The 16144-nt window shown below is 39.8% G+C and overlaps 1 protein-coding gene across 1 annotated transcript in view; it reads left to right on the top strand.

The window, feature by feature from the left end:
- Window positions 1-722: 722 nt before the first annotated feature.
- PLPPR4 (phospholipid phosphatase related 4) overlaps window positions 723-16144 on the top strand; it is a 42018-nt gene continuing 26596 nt past the window's right edge. Inside the window, exon 1 of the mRNA XM_001489451.6 lies at window positions 723-1493. Within this exon, the coding sequence (XP_001489501.3) occupies window positions 1272-1493 (222 nt within the window). The 5' untranslated portion in view covers window positions 723-1271. The remainder of the gene's footprint in view (window positions 1494-16144) is intronic.

Raw genomic sequence — 16144 nt, 5'->3', positions numbered from 1 at the left:
TAACACAGCTCCCTTCTGATTATTTCCATTTTCTAAGTAAACTGAGAGTTGAAGTCCTTAGCTGAGAATGACGAGATTTGAAGAGAGACAAGGTGTGAGTTGGGCCTCAGAGAGACAGAAAGTGAACAGACTATGGAAAAACACTAGCATCGTGGGGTAGTGGGGCCTACTTAAAGTTTGTGGTTACGGGTCTAATGTGAGACAAAACTACATGGTTGTGTGTTCTTCTCACACCATTTTCAGTTGTTCTGGTAAGGGCAAAGAAGTGGGTTTAACTGGGGCTGAGATTTTGCCAGGTGAGTGTGGGGAGTAGGGGCAGGAGGTGGGGGGCGAATGAGGGATTGTACCGCTGAACTCTGGAACTCAAGGCTGGGAGAGCAGAGCGAGGGCGTGAGGGGGCAGGGACAGTGAAATGTGGACTTTGGCGGGTGGGATTTTCCCCAGGCTGCCAGATGTCTTTTGGAGTATGTTATGGACCGAATCACAAAGTTGAGACCAGCCATTCACACCAACAACAGGATGAAGGACTTGATTTAGGTTAATGTGTGAAGCAGTGCTTCCTGTATGGTTATGACTGTAATACTGGCGTTGTTCTGGGGGTGTGAAGGTTGAGGTTAGAACCTGGTCTCCGGGGTAAATGAGGACGCCCACACATCCGCCTCCCGTGGTGCGGGGAACCCTCACCATTCCCAGACAGCTGAGTGTTTATCAGCAGGTGCGTCAGTGTTTGGGGAGCCAGGGAGTCCCCTGGCAGAGAATCCTCAGAAGGGGAGGTCATTCCTGGGGAGCAGCCAGCTCTCAATGAGTTCCCACAGCGGCCTGCTTTTCGGAATGAGATCCAAGTTTTAATTTCGCACAGTGGGAGGTCGGTTCTCGCTGCCGAGGGTCAGCGCGCAGAGGCTGGGCTTCTGCTCTCCAGCAACCCTCCAGTTAGTGTTCCTAGGATGACCCAGGAGGCTTCCCGGGGGGCGTGGGTGCCTTAGTTCCTCAGGCTCACTGCTGCAGAATCCAGGGGTGCGTTCCCCTTTTCTGATTCTTGACGTCAAACTCCCACAGCCCCGAAGCCTCGCCAGGGCGGTGGAGAGGAGAGGGAGGGTGGCGGGGAGGGGAAGCCATTGCAGCAACAGCTTGGAGGAGGTCGCTGGACGACTCTTCGCGGAGAGCGGAGAAAAACAGGGAGTGGAAGCCAGAGTCGGGGAGGAAGAGGACCTGCGGGTCCGGGGAGCCGCTGGGTTGCTGCAAAGCGGGGCGGGGAGAGGCGGGGGCGCTGCATGCGGCGCGCTGGCTCCAGCGGCGCCCGCGGGGAATGTGACATCAGCGGCGCCGGGCGCTTGCGGCTGCAGGAGGCAGCTCGCCTCGGCTGCGCTGTGCACACCTCGCCCGGGGGAGGACGCAGACCCGGGCAGGCGGCCGGGATGTCGGCGAAGGAGAGGCCAAAGGGCAAAGTGATCAAGGACAGCGTCACCCTCCTGCCCTGCTTTTATTTCGTCGAGGTGAGTTGGCCTTGGCATAATGCAGCTCCTCCGGGCAGCTCCGGGGCGAATTCCGGTCTTGGAGGGTGTCACAGGCGCGGAGACAGTGCCAGGGCGCGCGCCGCTGCCCCCAAATGCCCGACCCTCCCCTCTCCCCCAGGGTTCTCTGGAGCTCCCCGAGTGTGCCTGCGAGTGCCCGCGCGCCTGGGTGATCACCACTAGCGGTGTACCTGCTGGGTGCCCTGGAGGGAAGGGATACCTGTGTGAGTGAGTGTGGGGCTAGTTCCCTGGCCCTCCTGTCGCGCCTGTGTGCACCGCGTCCGTGGCCCAGAGGGGCCATGATGCCGATATTTTGGGATTTGTGTCTTCAATCCGCAAGTACGTGTCTAGAACTCCGTGAGCTTTTGATAAGAAAATAAATGCACACAGCCATGCCCGGGGTGTATGAGGGCTGGGATGTTTATATGGCATTAGGATTATGATTGCTTTATTACAAAACAAAAACAAAAAATCCCTTCCCCTATTATAATTACTATGTTGCTCACATCTGCTTCTAAAATCGGGTCTGCATCTGTAGGCATCAATGGCCTTTTTCATGGTTAGCAAAAATTATACATATACACATACATATGAATATGTACGTGTACATATATATGTGTATATGTATATAGATGTATGTGTATAATATTTTTAAAATAAGTGACATCATCTGATTTTACATGATTTGTACATGTGCATTTATTCTGTGCCGAGCTGTATTACAGATAAACAATTAACATGCAGATGTATTTATAATGAACTTCCAACTTACCAAAATGCAGTATTTAAGGGAGGGACAATTTATGGGAGGGTTATAAAGATTGACAGGTACAGTGATTCCATGCATTGTGGTCCATTGCATTAGGAAGACATTTTTAAGCAAGAGGTTTATTAAATCGTAGGCAGAAAATAGATGCGTTGGGCAGGTGTAGTGAAATCAGATGGTTTTAGGCATGCAACTGTGTTCTGTGTAATTAGAGCCTGTATTGCATAGAGAATTATAAGATTGTTGCTGAATTGTAACTATCCTTTCTTGGCCATCTTTTCAGCCAAATATGGAGGTTTAGCACTTCCGAGTATAGACAGTAGATTCTGTATTTGATGATTTTGAGGCTTAACCGTGTTCGGGGATAGTCACTGCCTTGAAACTTGGGGGAAGGGACATTGTCAGATTATTCTTGTAGATAACAGTATATTTGCAAGTTTCTCTTATGTGTCATAAGTTTTAAAAATGGTTTCAGATTTAAGAAACATGTATATGACTTGCATAAATCTCAGGGAAATGATGGATGACTCCTTCATCCATGACCCATAGAAAAGAAGGAAAATAAATGTCCTGTTTATTTAAAGTAATTAATTGATGCATTTATTTTTGCCCTTCGTCTTTACACATGGGGTTTTGAGGCCATGGTTTAGGTAATTTTGTTGAAAGATAATAAAGAGTTTTCTCAAGAAAAATGTGCTCAGCAGAAGAATCCATGATGAAAACAGTGAAGGAATAGAAAGATGGGATACCTGCCTTCAAGTTAAATCCTGTCAGGCCACTTGTCGCATCGCTAATCCACAGTGGTTTTGTCCTGAAGCGTGTCTGGATCTATTACATTGGACTAGGATAAATCAGTTAATTGCTGGGTTCCACCTCCAGGACGAAGCACACCTGAGGTCTGTTAAAAGTAGACGACGTATAGATTGCAGCTGTATGGCTTCAAGAAAAATTCTTTCATGAAAGAGGATGCAAATCAGAGAATTAAGGGTATGCCGTTAAAGAACCTGTGTGCCCTTTTGAGGTGCTCTTAAGAGGGGTACATGTCCCTCAATCTAGAATTTTAGAAGTAAAAATGCCTCACGATGCATTTGAAATGTATCTCTAGGAACAAACATCTCACAAATGTTACTTCTTTTCTGTGAGCGGAAGTAGCCCCAAAGCATTACAGTCTCTTTGACCCATTCAGATACTCTTTACTCTTTAGCAGGGCAAGCTATAGAACAGTTAAGTGAAGACGATTCATGGAGTTTAAATGAGCATTTGTGACATTATGTCTTGGAGGGCAACAGACTCCAAAGGGAGAGCCACAAAATTGGATTGCAGATTATCTCCCTGGAACTTAAATGCGTGAGGAACCACTAAAGAGCCTCTAGAAAATGGAAGAAGGCATTAGTATACCAATTGTTTAAGAGGCTGTCAGGATGCAATACCCAGCTCCTTTGGAATGACTCATTTTGAAGCTGGTGAGAATGAGCTTTGTATCTCGTTTGGAGGATGAATAAATATAGCATGAATTAACATTTCAGTAAAATGCTCTAGAGTAATGACACTTTGCTGTACAACATAGTCTCCCAAGACCTCAGTAATTAAAATGGAAGAGTGAAGCATGAGTAAATCTCTTCCATCACATATCAGCCCAAAGCACATATTTCAAGCCTTCTCTGTTACTTCACACAATAATTTAAGTAACAAAAAGAGGCGTAAAGGACTAGATATTTGAGAAGAAAGCAAAATCTCTGGGTCTCAAGTCAGTCACATGATGGGTAATTTAAACTTTCTCTTCTTCAAGGAGTTCAGCTGTCTTCCATTGCTATTCATGACAGGTATGAGATGGGAAGAAACTTTAGCTGGGAAAATGAGAGGAAAGCAACTTTCATTTGGACCACAGGGCGCTGATATCAAGTTAGGCTGAATTATGGCAGGAAAAATGGCAGCATGCTTAACAGGGAAAAACCTGGGCCTTATAGACAGATTGACCTGGTTCAAACATCACCTGTGCCAAGTACTACTTGGATACTCCTGGCCTAGGTACTTCTCTCATCCTTGGTTTCTTCATACATAATAGAAATGATAGGCTATAAGGATAAATATATTTATATAATATAAATTATAATACCAATATCTTAGAATTTATTATAAGGTTAAAGCACGTAAGACACCAAGCAAGACGTCTGAGATAGAGTAGTCCCTCAAGATGTATTAGTTCCTTTCCTTTCTCATAACTGCCCTTGACCTGAATGGATTATTTTACTTCTAGGCTAATCTTGAGGGATCAAGTCCTGACAAGGTCTAACTTGGGAGTTCCCACTGTTCAGAAGAAGCCACCTCCTCCCCAATTTCTAGAAGTGGTTTGGGTTCCAGAGCTTTCCCAAAATGGACCTATATTCATGGACCTGAGGTGGGGAGAGTGGAGTGCTCTTTACAGTTTGTACAAGAATAACGGCAATCATTTATGAAGCACTGAATATGTACTAAAAATAAAGCTAAAATGGTTTACATGCTCATTCAGTCTTCAAAGATTCTCATTAAGAAAGAGGCCGTTATTATCCATGTTTCAAAGAAGAAGAAACTGAAACTCATGGAAGTTTCATAGAACCACTTGCCCAGGTTTATAAAGCAAGGTCAGAGGCAGTGCCAGGCGTTAACTCAGAGCACATGCTCTTAACCACTGCGATACCTGTCTCTCTCAGAGTGTTGAAAGATTATTCACATAGGCAAAGGTGCTTCCCATGGTTTCTCACTGGTAAAAATAGGAAGATGTAATCCAAGGTAAGGGCACATTTACAAAGGTAAGGCAGCTTTGCCTGGCAACAGACCAGCTTCCTCAGCTGAGTTCTTCCTCCATAGGGCGCCTCTAAGCACAAAAATTGGTGGACAGTGTACACTCCCCACACTGACTCACTAGTTAGTGGCTAGTGTCACCTCAAGAAGTCCCCATGACAAGGTGCAGTGACAGGATTGGGACACTGGCATCCCTTTTGCAGAGTGTCAGGATATCTCTAGCTATATCCCTATGGGTACGAGGCTGAGGTGTTCAGCCTCTAAAATCAAGTAATCTTGTCCCAGTTCACTACCAAACTCAATGTTAAGCAAACCTAAATTTGATGGATAGAGTGAATTCTTCTTACATCTTTTGGTTTACATCTATTATCTTTACAGCCAATTGTCTGCTGATAAAGGGGTTTATGGTTGACAGTAATTAAATACATCCCTATCACATGGTGATTTGAAAAACACATGATGATTTCCAATATGGTAACTCACTTCATAAACAAGTTTGGTAGTTCAGTTTGGCATTGTTCAACTTGGGAAAAGAAAGGTCAAGTTGTGAAAGGAACTCTCAAACAAGCATATCCTGGGCCTTATCACACTGAGCAGAAAAGCAGGTAAAAAGGAATGTTCCACTGAAGAAAAGATTTCTCCTGCCTTTAAAGTTCCAAAGCACCCTCCAAGTGATGTTGTGTCACCTACAGTGGCAAATGCAGCTGGGAGCACACCTAGAATTAGTAAAACGTCTTTAAGGCTTAATAACCCAATATTATATGTGATAAGGCTGGTTGTCTGTGTACCTAATGCATTTCCTTTATGCAAAGCATTATCATGGTTCCGACTGTGCTCAGACTCAAATTTTATTCTCATGAGTCATCCTGTTCAAAGATATGAGTTCACATCGATTCAGTGTGTAATATAAACAAATGATAGATTACTTTTTAAACCAAAAAGATATAAATTCTTAATAAATAAGAGAACCTTTTATTTAAACACTCTGCTTTATGACATACACTTTTATTACTAATCTAATGTTTACTTTAAGGCGGTATATGCAAAGAGGACCTATATGCAAAGAGATTTTTTACAGGGCTATGGATACAGAGAGCTTGAAATGTCTTGCTTTTCTTACATACACACACACACACCTACACACACGCGCGTGCACTCATAGGCAGGCACAGAGGGAGTGAGAATATCAGCCCTCTCCAATAAGTGTAAAATAACAATATCTGAAGCATTACAGATTCAGAATATTTTAAACACAACAGACCTGAAATTATACAGGATGTTTTCACTAGTTTGAATGTTGTACTTAGCGATGGATATGTTTTAGGATTTTGTTAATGCAGGTTAATCGCTATGGGGTCAGTAGGTAGACAATGTGTTCAGGAGTAAAAGCCATTGTTTCTATGTTGCCATCCTCCCTGGAGAAGTTCAAAAAGCCTTTCAGCAAATGTCCCCTGGTTAGTTCAGTCAACATCATGCCTTGACATCGTGGTGTCTTAACAAAACCTTAATACGATTTTTGTTTTCTTTCCACCAGAAAGTGTCCACAGATTCTTAATTGTAGCAATCATTAATTCACAAGATTTCTGCTCTAGCTTATGTTCTATGTGAAAAATTATATAACTCATTTGATCTCTTTGCTGGGAACTATACTAGCTTATTTTCTTTTCCATAAACTTTAGCATGAGTAGGAAGTACAAAATCACATTTCTGCATTGCACATACCAAAATAGTAGCTATAGATTTTTCCTTTTTCTAAAAGGTATAGAGAGAGAGTCTGCTTAAAGAAGTACTCCAAATCCTGCCAACAGAGATGAGCTAACTAATTTTTCCTCCTCTTTTAGAGTCACAATGCACAGAGTTCTCTGATGAAAATGGAAAAGGAAATAGAGAAGATAATAGATTCTTAAATTTTAGGGAGACTGTATGAGGACATTTCCACAAATGCCAAGAACAAGCATTGAATATAGAACCTACTAAAAGGGAATTCTGTACTATGGCTAAGCACCATCACTATCCTACTGTGTCTCTATGGCTAAGTCACTCAAAATGTCCTTTGTCCTACTTTTCTCTAACAGGAAAAAAGAAACAGTTGGCTTCTACCAACCTCAAAGGGACATTAATAATAATAATAATAGTTATAAAAAAGAATAGTTTATTTCAGACCTCCTTTATGTGGCAGACCCTGCGCGTACATTATCTTTTATCCTGAGAACTACCCTAGAAGGCAGCATTAATTGTATTAAGGTAGCACCAAGAAGGTCTTATTATCCTTATTTTTTATATCAGCAAATTATAGCTCAGAGAGCTAAATATCTTTCTGGGGACACACAGCAATTAAGTGAAGGAGCCACAATTTGGGTGTTTGTCCATCTTGCTCTTGCATTACCATTACAGCATTCCTCCTCACACAAGATTCTAATGATAATGCTAAACTTAACGATGAAGTGCAATGAGGAGACCTGCCTCTGCCATGACTTGCCTAGCTTTGTGGTATCTGAAGACGTGTACTTGGAAGATGTCTGCTTGGGGCTCTGTCTAAGTTGTGGAATAGACTTTTTCTCTTCATTCAGCTACTGAACTTGGCTTTGTTAATGCTATCTCCTACTTAGAGTAACTGATTTAATTCTGACTTGGATGTGTAGATGGCATAATGACCGTGGACTTAAAAAGATGCTTTTTTGGGGAAAGCACAAATGGCACCCATGAGTTTCCTGTGGAGACTAGATGAGGAGATACAAGTAGAGTGAGAGGGAAGAGTCGGAATTGAAATAAGGTTTAGATAAGTCGAATCTACAGGTCTATGAGAATGACAGAAATGGAGGAAAGAATCCCAAAGAGATAACAGAAACAGAGGCCAGGCCAAGGAGGATTAGGACAAAAAGCATGGGAAAATAGAAGAGAGGAGTGAAGGGCATGTGAGAGTAATGGGGGTCCAACCTGTGAGCAAACCATGGAGACTCCTTTAGGCATTTGGGGTGTCTAAGTTGACTTGTTAATAAAAAGCATTTAAGGCACAATTTGTTACTGTTTATGTTGGGAATATATTACAAATATAACTCACATCAGATTTTCTCCCAGCGTATGTGTGCAGCATTGGCTATTTCTCAAACAAGCTCTCTTAAAAAAAAAAAAGTGAGGAAATGTCTTATTACAGAATTAAGTCTAATAAAATCATGTACTCCAAGAACATCTGGTTTGATTCTTCCATCACAAATGAGAAAACTGTGGCTTGAAAAGGTTAACTGAGTTACCTAAAGGCACACTATGGTTAAGGCCAGATCAGGAGTAGGACGTAAGTCTCCTGACTCCTGTTCTAGCACTCGTTCCCAATTATTACTATTTCTAGAATTCCTTATATTAGAAAGTTTCCCCCTGGATTATAACACTTAAAATACAGGTCATTCTAATTCTACGTGTGAGCAAATTGTGCTAGCTGTTTGAAAGTTATATCTAAATACCTAGGGCACACATTTCGTGAGACCACATTGCATTAAACAACATGTTAAGGCAATTATGAGTGGATTTTCTTCTCTTCCAAATAGTTAGGCTCTTCGAAAAGCATGGGCACAACAAAAGATCATAAGACTGGAAGTGATGTTTTTCTTTCTCATTGCCTAATTGCCCACCTATAACTTTTACTTAAACACTTTAACTTATAATTACCCACAATTACTTCCCTTGACATGATGTCTCTGACAGACAATAAAGGAAAGAGGAAACATTGGAAGGACTAAGAATGTAATTTATGTCATCGGTAACAAAATAACTTTGAATTTTCTACTACAGTTTAATGTGATTTTTTTACATACATTATCTCATTTCATCCTTTAAATGCCAACTGAGGAGTAGATATTAATAACTCTGTTTTACAAATTAAGTAACTGAGACTCAAGGTTCAAGAATTTGCCTAAAACCCAAATAGCGCTATTCTTGCATTTTGGCCACAAGAAAACAAATTTGTATTTAAACTGTGAAATGTCTAATTACGAATGTCTCAGCTTTCCATGGTTTATTCTAGAATTAATTAACTAAGAAATGTACTTTCAGATAACTATGGAATGGAGTAATTTCCTCATGGTCAAGTGGATTTTGGAATGTGGAAGCCAATGACGGAAATGCTAATTTTGACAGAATTAATGTTGAGGTGTTTTTCCTGTCAGTAATTAGACACTGAATCAGTTGCCCCTTAGGTCCATTACTTTTGATTGTTTTTTAATCACAAAACATTTATGTTAATCAACATAAAGGAGGATAATTGTTTTCTTATTTCTGTAACAAGATGGCTTCTGTACATTCTTCTAAAACTGACATTAGACTATTTAGATATAAATTAAAGAAAAGCGGAAATACAGGTAATTAAAATCAATGTATTTTAAGGAAAAGGTAAACAAGTTATCAGTCTGTTTCACACACTGTTTGGGAGTGGGAACCATGGAAATATGTGTGGATATGTTATCTACAATTTAATGTCCTCACCAAAAGCCTGTGCTGTGGGATTGCCTTAGAGGTAAAACTGCCATTTAATAAAGTTCTAATCATGCTTCAGACACTGAGTCCTCATGGATAGAGTCCAAAAGAGACCAGTCTTATATTACGTACTCTCCAAAAAATGGGGCTAGAATGAAATACCGTGGTATAATCTTCTTGTACTTTCATGAAAATTCGTTTATTCGCTGAATAAATATTTACTTATTGCTTATTAAGTATCTCTTAGTTAAATTAATGGAAATAATATGGAACCACTACTGGCATACTTCCTAGTCCATAGTAGAATTTCAATAAATTTTCACTGACTGGATGGACTAAAACAGTACTAATAATTATGAACATAAATTTTTCCTTAGCTTTCTTTTTTCAGCCAGTGGAGACATTTTTATTTGTAAAGTAAGTGATGATGAATGTCCCATCAAAGACATTGCTCTGCCTCATAGATTATTGAACAGTTGAAGATGAAATCAATCTCCAAGGTCTATGAGTCCTCATTTCTTAATTATACTTATGCTCATTTTATGATCTAAGGCATACCTGTGGGTTATTTGAGATTTGAGACTTGAAAGAGAGGGATCATTGAAACAAAGAAGTTGTAGTTTTAATTCTCATGGAAAACTACTTTAGTTACATAAGGCACGCATGCCAGCAAAGACAAATTTTTGTGACTATGGTAGAACAAACTATTAGATATTGATTTTTTGCTCTTATAAAGTAATACAGTTCTTTTAATTTGTCTAGTTATAAGCTTTGTAATCCTGGGCAAGTAACTCACTTCCTCCAAGCCTCAGTTTCCTCTTTTGTAAAATGGTGAAAATATTGTGGGCCCTTTAGTTGCTGTGACCCTTTAGTTATATAAAAATTATATAATGTGGCTACCACTTACTAATGGGAACTCAGTGCCTAGTAAATGAGTTTTCTCTTTCCCATTTACCAACACCCATAGCTCGTTTTGTCTAAAGCAAACTTTCTATGTGGCTTTAGATATTACTAGATTCCCTAGAAAGAGATGTTTTTTCCTGATTTTATTTTTGTATTATGCGTTTAGATATGTTTTATAATGTGCATACAATGATAAAGTAATTCATTATAATGTATAAATATATAAAAACAAATGTTTATTAGAATGCATGCTCATTTTTTATTGATCAAAGTACAGACATACACACATTCACAAAATGGAGACCACTTGCCTTAAGTACCCGTACTTGATCTTGTCAGTGGGAAAGAATTCACATTACTGAGCATCTTCTGGATACTGGTGTAACACTCTACTGCAAGCCCTTGCTCTAGGGATGTTACTAGGTCCATCCTCTATGAGACCCTGCCATTCTGATATTTTTAGAATTCTTGGTACCATATATGAACTTGTCAGTAGCAGGGCCTGTCCAGTGCAAATCACATATCCTCCCATGTCTCATGATAGCCACCTATATAATAAAGAAAATTATGTTCTCCATAAAATGATGAATGAGTCAAAGGATAGTCCAATATTTGGAAACAAGTGACCTCATTTAGGCCATTAGGGTGAGATTCAATAAAGTCATTTCTTTCCGACAGTTAGATACACCCTAAAGAATTAACAAGGTTGTTGCCCCTTGGGTGATGATCTGGAGGTGCTTGTGTTGTAACAGTTGAGATTTGAGTGATTAAAACATGGAGAACTTCCACTGGTAAAGATTTTAGTATAGATCATAAATCATCTTCATGGGAAAACCTCACAAAAAGATGGGCAGCAATCTGTTATAAACTGTGTGCTATACAGATGAACATTTGAATCTCTTCTACCCTAAGTTCTCATTTTGTTTCTAGCTTTCAGTTGAATTTTAGATGTGTGAAGAAAAATTATTTGATGATGCTAGATTCTTCAATACTTAAGTCTCACACATATATGGTTATTTCATGGATACTATTGGTTCTAGTGACTTTTTAGATGGTTAGACCAGGAGATAATTAGGGAGGAGTTCCTCTTATTATTGATTTTTAAACTCCAGCTTCTAGAAAAATGGGAATGGTGGGGAGCAGATAATAAGTGCTCAATAAATTTGTCTTGCATTTATTGTTGTTCTGGTCAAGAAATCTAGCAACTTAATTAATGGGGATTGGGAGATAGAGCCTGTACTGAACCTCAGCTTCGGTCTTGGCTTTAGCCTCTGTCTTCTCTGGCTAACTCTGAAGGCTAGTGATCCTTTCAGACCTACTCAGAAACAGGGGAAGAAATTGCTATGCCATCAGCTCCAGATGTATGTCCCAACATGTCTAAGAAGGGCCAAGCACAGCACCTCCTAGAAGATGCCCTCTTTATGGGGCCATAATGACTTTAAGATCTACTCATTCCAAAGCTCCCAGCCCACCTGACTCAGCAGGCTCTCTTTTTTCCTCTACCTTTCATTTTGAGATGACAGAGGTCAATGCAGCACAGTAGAAGAGAGCGAGGTAGTAGGAGATGACCCACGAAGCACGAAGACCTTAGTGAGCTGTGCCCCAGTCCCACATTCTTTCCTGTGTTGTTTCTTCATTTTCCAGTCCATATTAGAAGATTCAGTGAGGACTGCAATTTCCAATCTAGGCAGAAGCTGTTTAGCATAACAGAGGAGCACAGACTGAGCTTGGGCAGTGAAGCACGGACTTCCCCTTCTCCATAAGCAAGATGGGGCTGCTTAGCTCCACACACCAAAGAGTGTGTGTGCACAGACACACACACACGCACATATTACGCACACCTAAAGGATCTCATTTACTCTTTTACTCTTGGTTAACCCACTTCCCTTTCCAGGTTTTTGTGTTGGGCAAGTAATCCACCAGTAGTTAGATTTATTCATTTGAGACTTTAGTAATGAAACGTGCTTCTTTGTCAGATGTACTTGTATCCCATGTTACATTGTATTTGGTTTGTTCATCTGACTTTTTGATGCATCTTGTAGTGAAACACATAATACAATCATATTTAACTACATTAATTACATTAATTAATTAATATTTAACAACAGCCTTAGGATGTTGGAAAATGAAAGTTATTAAATGTCCCACATTAACAGCCCACCTTTGATATCTTTTTTGTATGCATCAATCTCTTTCAAAGATACGTTCAAGTAAATAAGGTCTTAGGCAAGGGCCGGCCCAGCGGTGCAGCGGTAAAGTTTGCATGTACCACTTGGGCGACCCGGGGTTCCCCGGTTCGGATCCCGGGTGCTGACTTACCCACCATTTGTTAAGCCATGCTGTGGCAGGCGTCCCACATATCAAGTAGAGGAAAATGGGCACAGATGTTAGCTCACAGCTGATCTTCCTCAGCAGAAGGAGGAGGATTGGCAGCAGATGTTAGCTCAGAGCTAATCTTCCTCAAAAATAAAAAATTCAGAAACTTAAAAAAAAAGAAAGAAAATAAGGTCTTAGACAGTCTTGGAAAATCTTTAATCTTGAAGGTGGGCTCATAGTTTGTATCTATGTATGTAGGAGACAGGCTTGGAAAGAGAGAGTGGCTCATGATACACTGTTAAATTCTCATCTCCAAAACTAAATTAGGAGTCCCTTCTCTGGATAATTTATCAGTCAAATAAAATACATCAGGCACATAATATACTCTCAATAAATATAAACAGAAGGCTTAATTATTACATACTAGAAAATATAAACGTTTATAAGTGCTTAAGTAAAATGGTTTAATGATAAATCTGATACTTGAACTTAGTGAAAAGCTTGAAACAATAATTTCAAAATACTGATGTTTCTATTTCAATAATTTCTGTGTATATAACATAAGATTATATGTCACTTTAAATCTCAAAATCAGAAATTTTCTTCTTTTTATTCCATATTGCAAATGCAGAATTTTTAGTTACATCTCATTTCCCTGACATGATTGCAATGACAAGGTGAGTTTTTTCCCTAAAATTCTATTTTGTTTGATATTAAGAAATATGTATTGGGCCCCAAAGGTACCAAGTATTTCCTTTGTAAAACCATTCAGGTGAAAATATATATGCTTTCTATATATGAATAAAATAATCCCACCAATAGTGAAAATGCAATTTAATTTTAGTATATTAAGATTTTACCTTCTTTTAGGAGACATCAAAAAATATGAGCACAGTACCATTCACAGCAGAAATTGAAGCAGAAATGGCATTTATAATATATGAAGAAAAATGTACTTCTTATTTATTTGTTTATTTTTTTGAGGAAGATTAGCCCTAAGCTAACATCTGCCACCAATCCTCCTCTTTTTGCTGAGGAAGACCGGCCCTGAGCTAACATCTGTGCTCATCTTCCTCTACTTGATATGTGGGATGCCTGCCTCAGCAAGGCTTAACAAGCAGTGTGTAGGTCTGCACCTGGGATCCGAACCGGCGAACCCCAGGCAGCCGAAACAGAATGTGCGAAATTAACAGCTGCGCCACTGGGCTGGCCCCTTTATGAATTTATTTTTGTCCTTTCTCAATGTCTCTGGGAAAGCAAAGGTCAGTGGTGGAAGTTTTTAGCAAGAGATAGTATGTATAATAACTATAAACATGAACTCGGGAGCCAGGTTTCTTGAGTTTATCATCTAGCTAACAAATTGTATAATCTTACACAAATCATATAATCTTTTTGTGCCTCAGTTCCCTCATCCGTGAGAGGGGGTAACACTGGTACCTTCATCAAAGGGGTGTTGTAAAGATTGCATTTGTTCAGACACATAAAATACTTTAAATGATACCTGGAAAATATTAGTAGCATTAAATTGCTGTTAGTACTCATATGTTTAAAAGTCAGGTATATGTTCTAAGGAAAAAGAAAAGATTTAAAAGCAATTACTTTTAACAATTGTAATACAGGTCCCCAGCCTCAGGTCTTAGTCTTTAATTTGGTTTAAAGAACAAAATGCTTTCTAAGACATCACACAGGCTTCAGTGTCTAATTATGTAAAAGGAACAAATCTTCAGGACCTAAGGTTAAAGCTGGTGATTACAAAGCTTACTACCCCAAGCCTAATGCTAAATCAATATTGAGGTAATAAAATGGCCACATATCATTATTTTAGACTTTACTGTTAGATCATTGAGTGACTGTAATTAGTCTTTTTAAAGCTGTAAAGATGTAGTTTATATTTGGGCATGTAGTCATAGAACAGATTTTTCCCATTAAACCTAACATATATATATTAGGTCTGGCTGCTCTTCCCTATTAATTAACATTGCTATTTGGAGGACTTAATTTGAGATTTCGTGTTCTTTAATGTTTCAAAAAAATCATTAATATTCCAGAAATTCACAGTAGGAGCATTCTCTGTGGTAGAAGTAAACAAGGATTTTTAACTTGGGGATTTTACTTTTATCATATTAACCACACTACATTTACCATCTCTGTTCAAATATAATTCACACATGTAATTAATTTATTCTACATTGAGGACACACAGTATCAGTATGTTGGGTGCTTCCCTATACTAGGCCCTGAGGATAGAGAGATGAATGAGACAATCTGTCTGCTCTCAAGGATCTTGTCATTGAATAAGAGAGGAAAGTAAAGGAATAGCCACCATCCCATATGACATTTGGTGTGATCATGGTCGACGCATTCACTGGGCCGTCTCTGTGCGGTTAGAGAAAGCAAGCCAGAGGAAACACCAATGCCAGAAAAGCATCTGGAGCTTTAAAGGTGCCCAGCTCCTGATATTTTGTATAAGAAGTCACTCACTAGGGAAGACAGAAGTGAAGATAAAAGCAGAGCACACCCAAGATATAACTAAAGGTTCTTAAGATTTTACCAAAAAATAAAATATAAATTAAAACTACATTGGAGAAACTGCAAAGAGAAGAACATTTAAGACCTTGGAATATCATATCATTAAGAGTGTGATTTGAAAGTGCTTGCCATCCCTTCACTCTTGGTGCCGCTTAAACCCCTTGCACACATGGCCATCTCTCACTGCTGTCCTTTAAGCTGGCATTGCCACTGAAGCCTGGGGCTATTCTTTCCTGAAAAGCACTAGACTAGGGCCAGATGGCGACATGTGTCAAAGTGGCAGCAGGGTGTAGTGGGGCTCGCCTTCCAGGAATGTCACAGCTCAGGTTTCAATTGCTGGCCTGTCCTTAGAAGCCAGGCTTGCTGCTGAACTTACCTAGGGCAGGGTCTTTACCTCAAAATTAAAATTCCCAAGGAAGTTGTGAGTATTAAATTAGATGATTTATGGGGAAATATCTATATAAAAACTCAATAAATGTTCTTTTCTTTTTAGGGATGAGCAGGTGCTCACAAACTTCTACTGTCAGTAACTGAAAGTGAAGTGTGCTCTAGAAAGGACAGATATTGGATTTGAGCAAAAGAAGCAGTTTCATGTTTGAGGGATAAGGAAGAAGTTGATAGAGAAGCTGTTTAAGAGCATCTTAAGAGTTAGGAGCAACTGGGTGTCTTTTTTCAAACGGCATGTGTCCTCTGCAATGGCCTCTTCCCATTTGGGAGTTGCAGCCATGGAAGCAATCTTGAGGGGAAAGCAGGTTGAGACCCAGGAGCATAGCAGTTTAGGGCATGTTTCCTGGACTTAAGCATCTGGGTAGGGATTTAGATGCCCCCACTCACCAGCTTTGTGACCCTTGGGCAATTTATGTAACCTATT

The sequence above is a fragment of the Equus caballus genome, chromosome 5, assembly GCF_041296265.1.
Source record: "Equus caballus isolate H_3958 breed thoroughbred chromosome 5, TB-T2T, whole genome shotgun sequence".
NCBI lineage: Eukaryota > Metazoa > Chordata > Mammalia > Perissodactyla > Equidae > Equus > Equus caballus.
The sequence above is the reverse complement of the archived record's forward strand: the minus strand, read 5'-3'. Positions and strand labels throughout refer to the sequence as shown.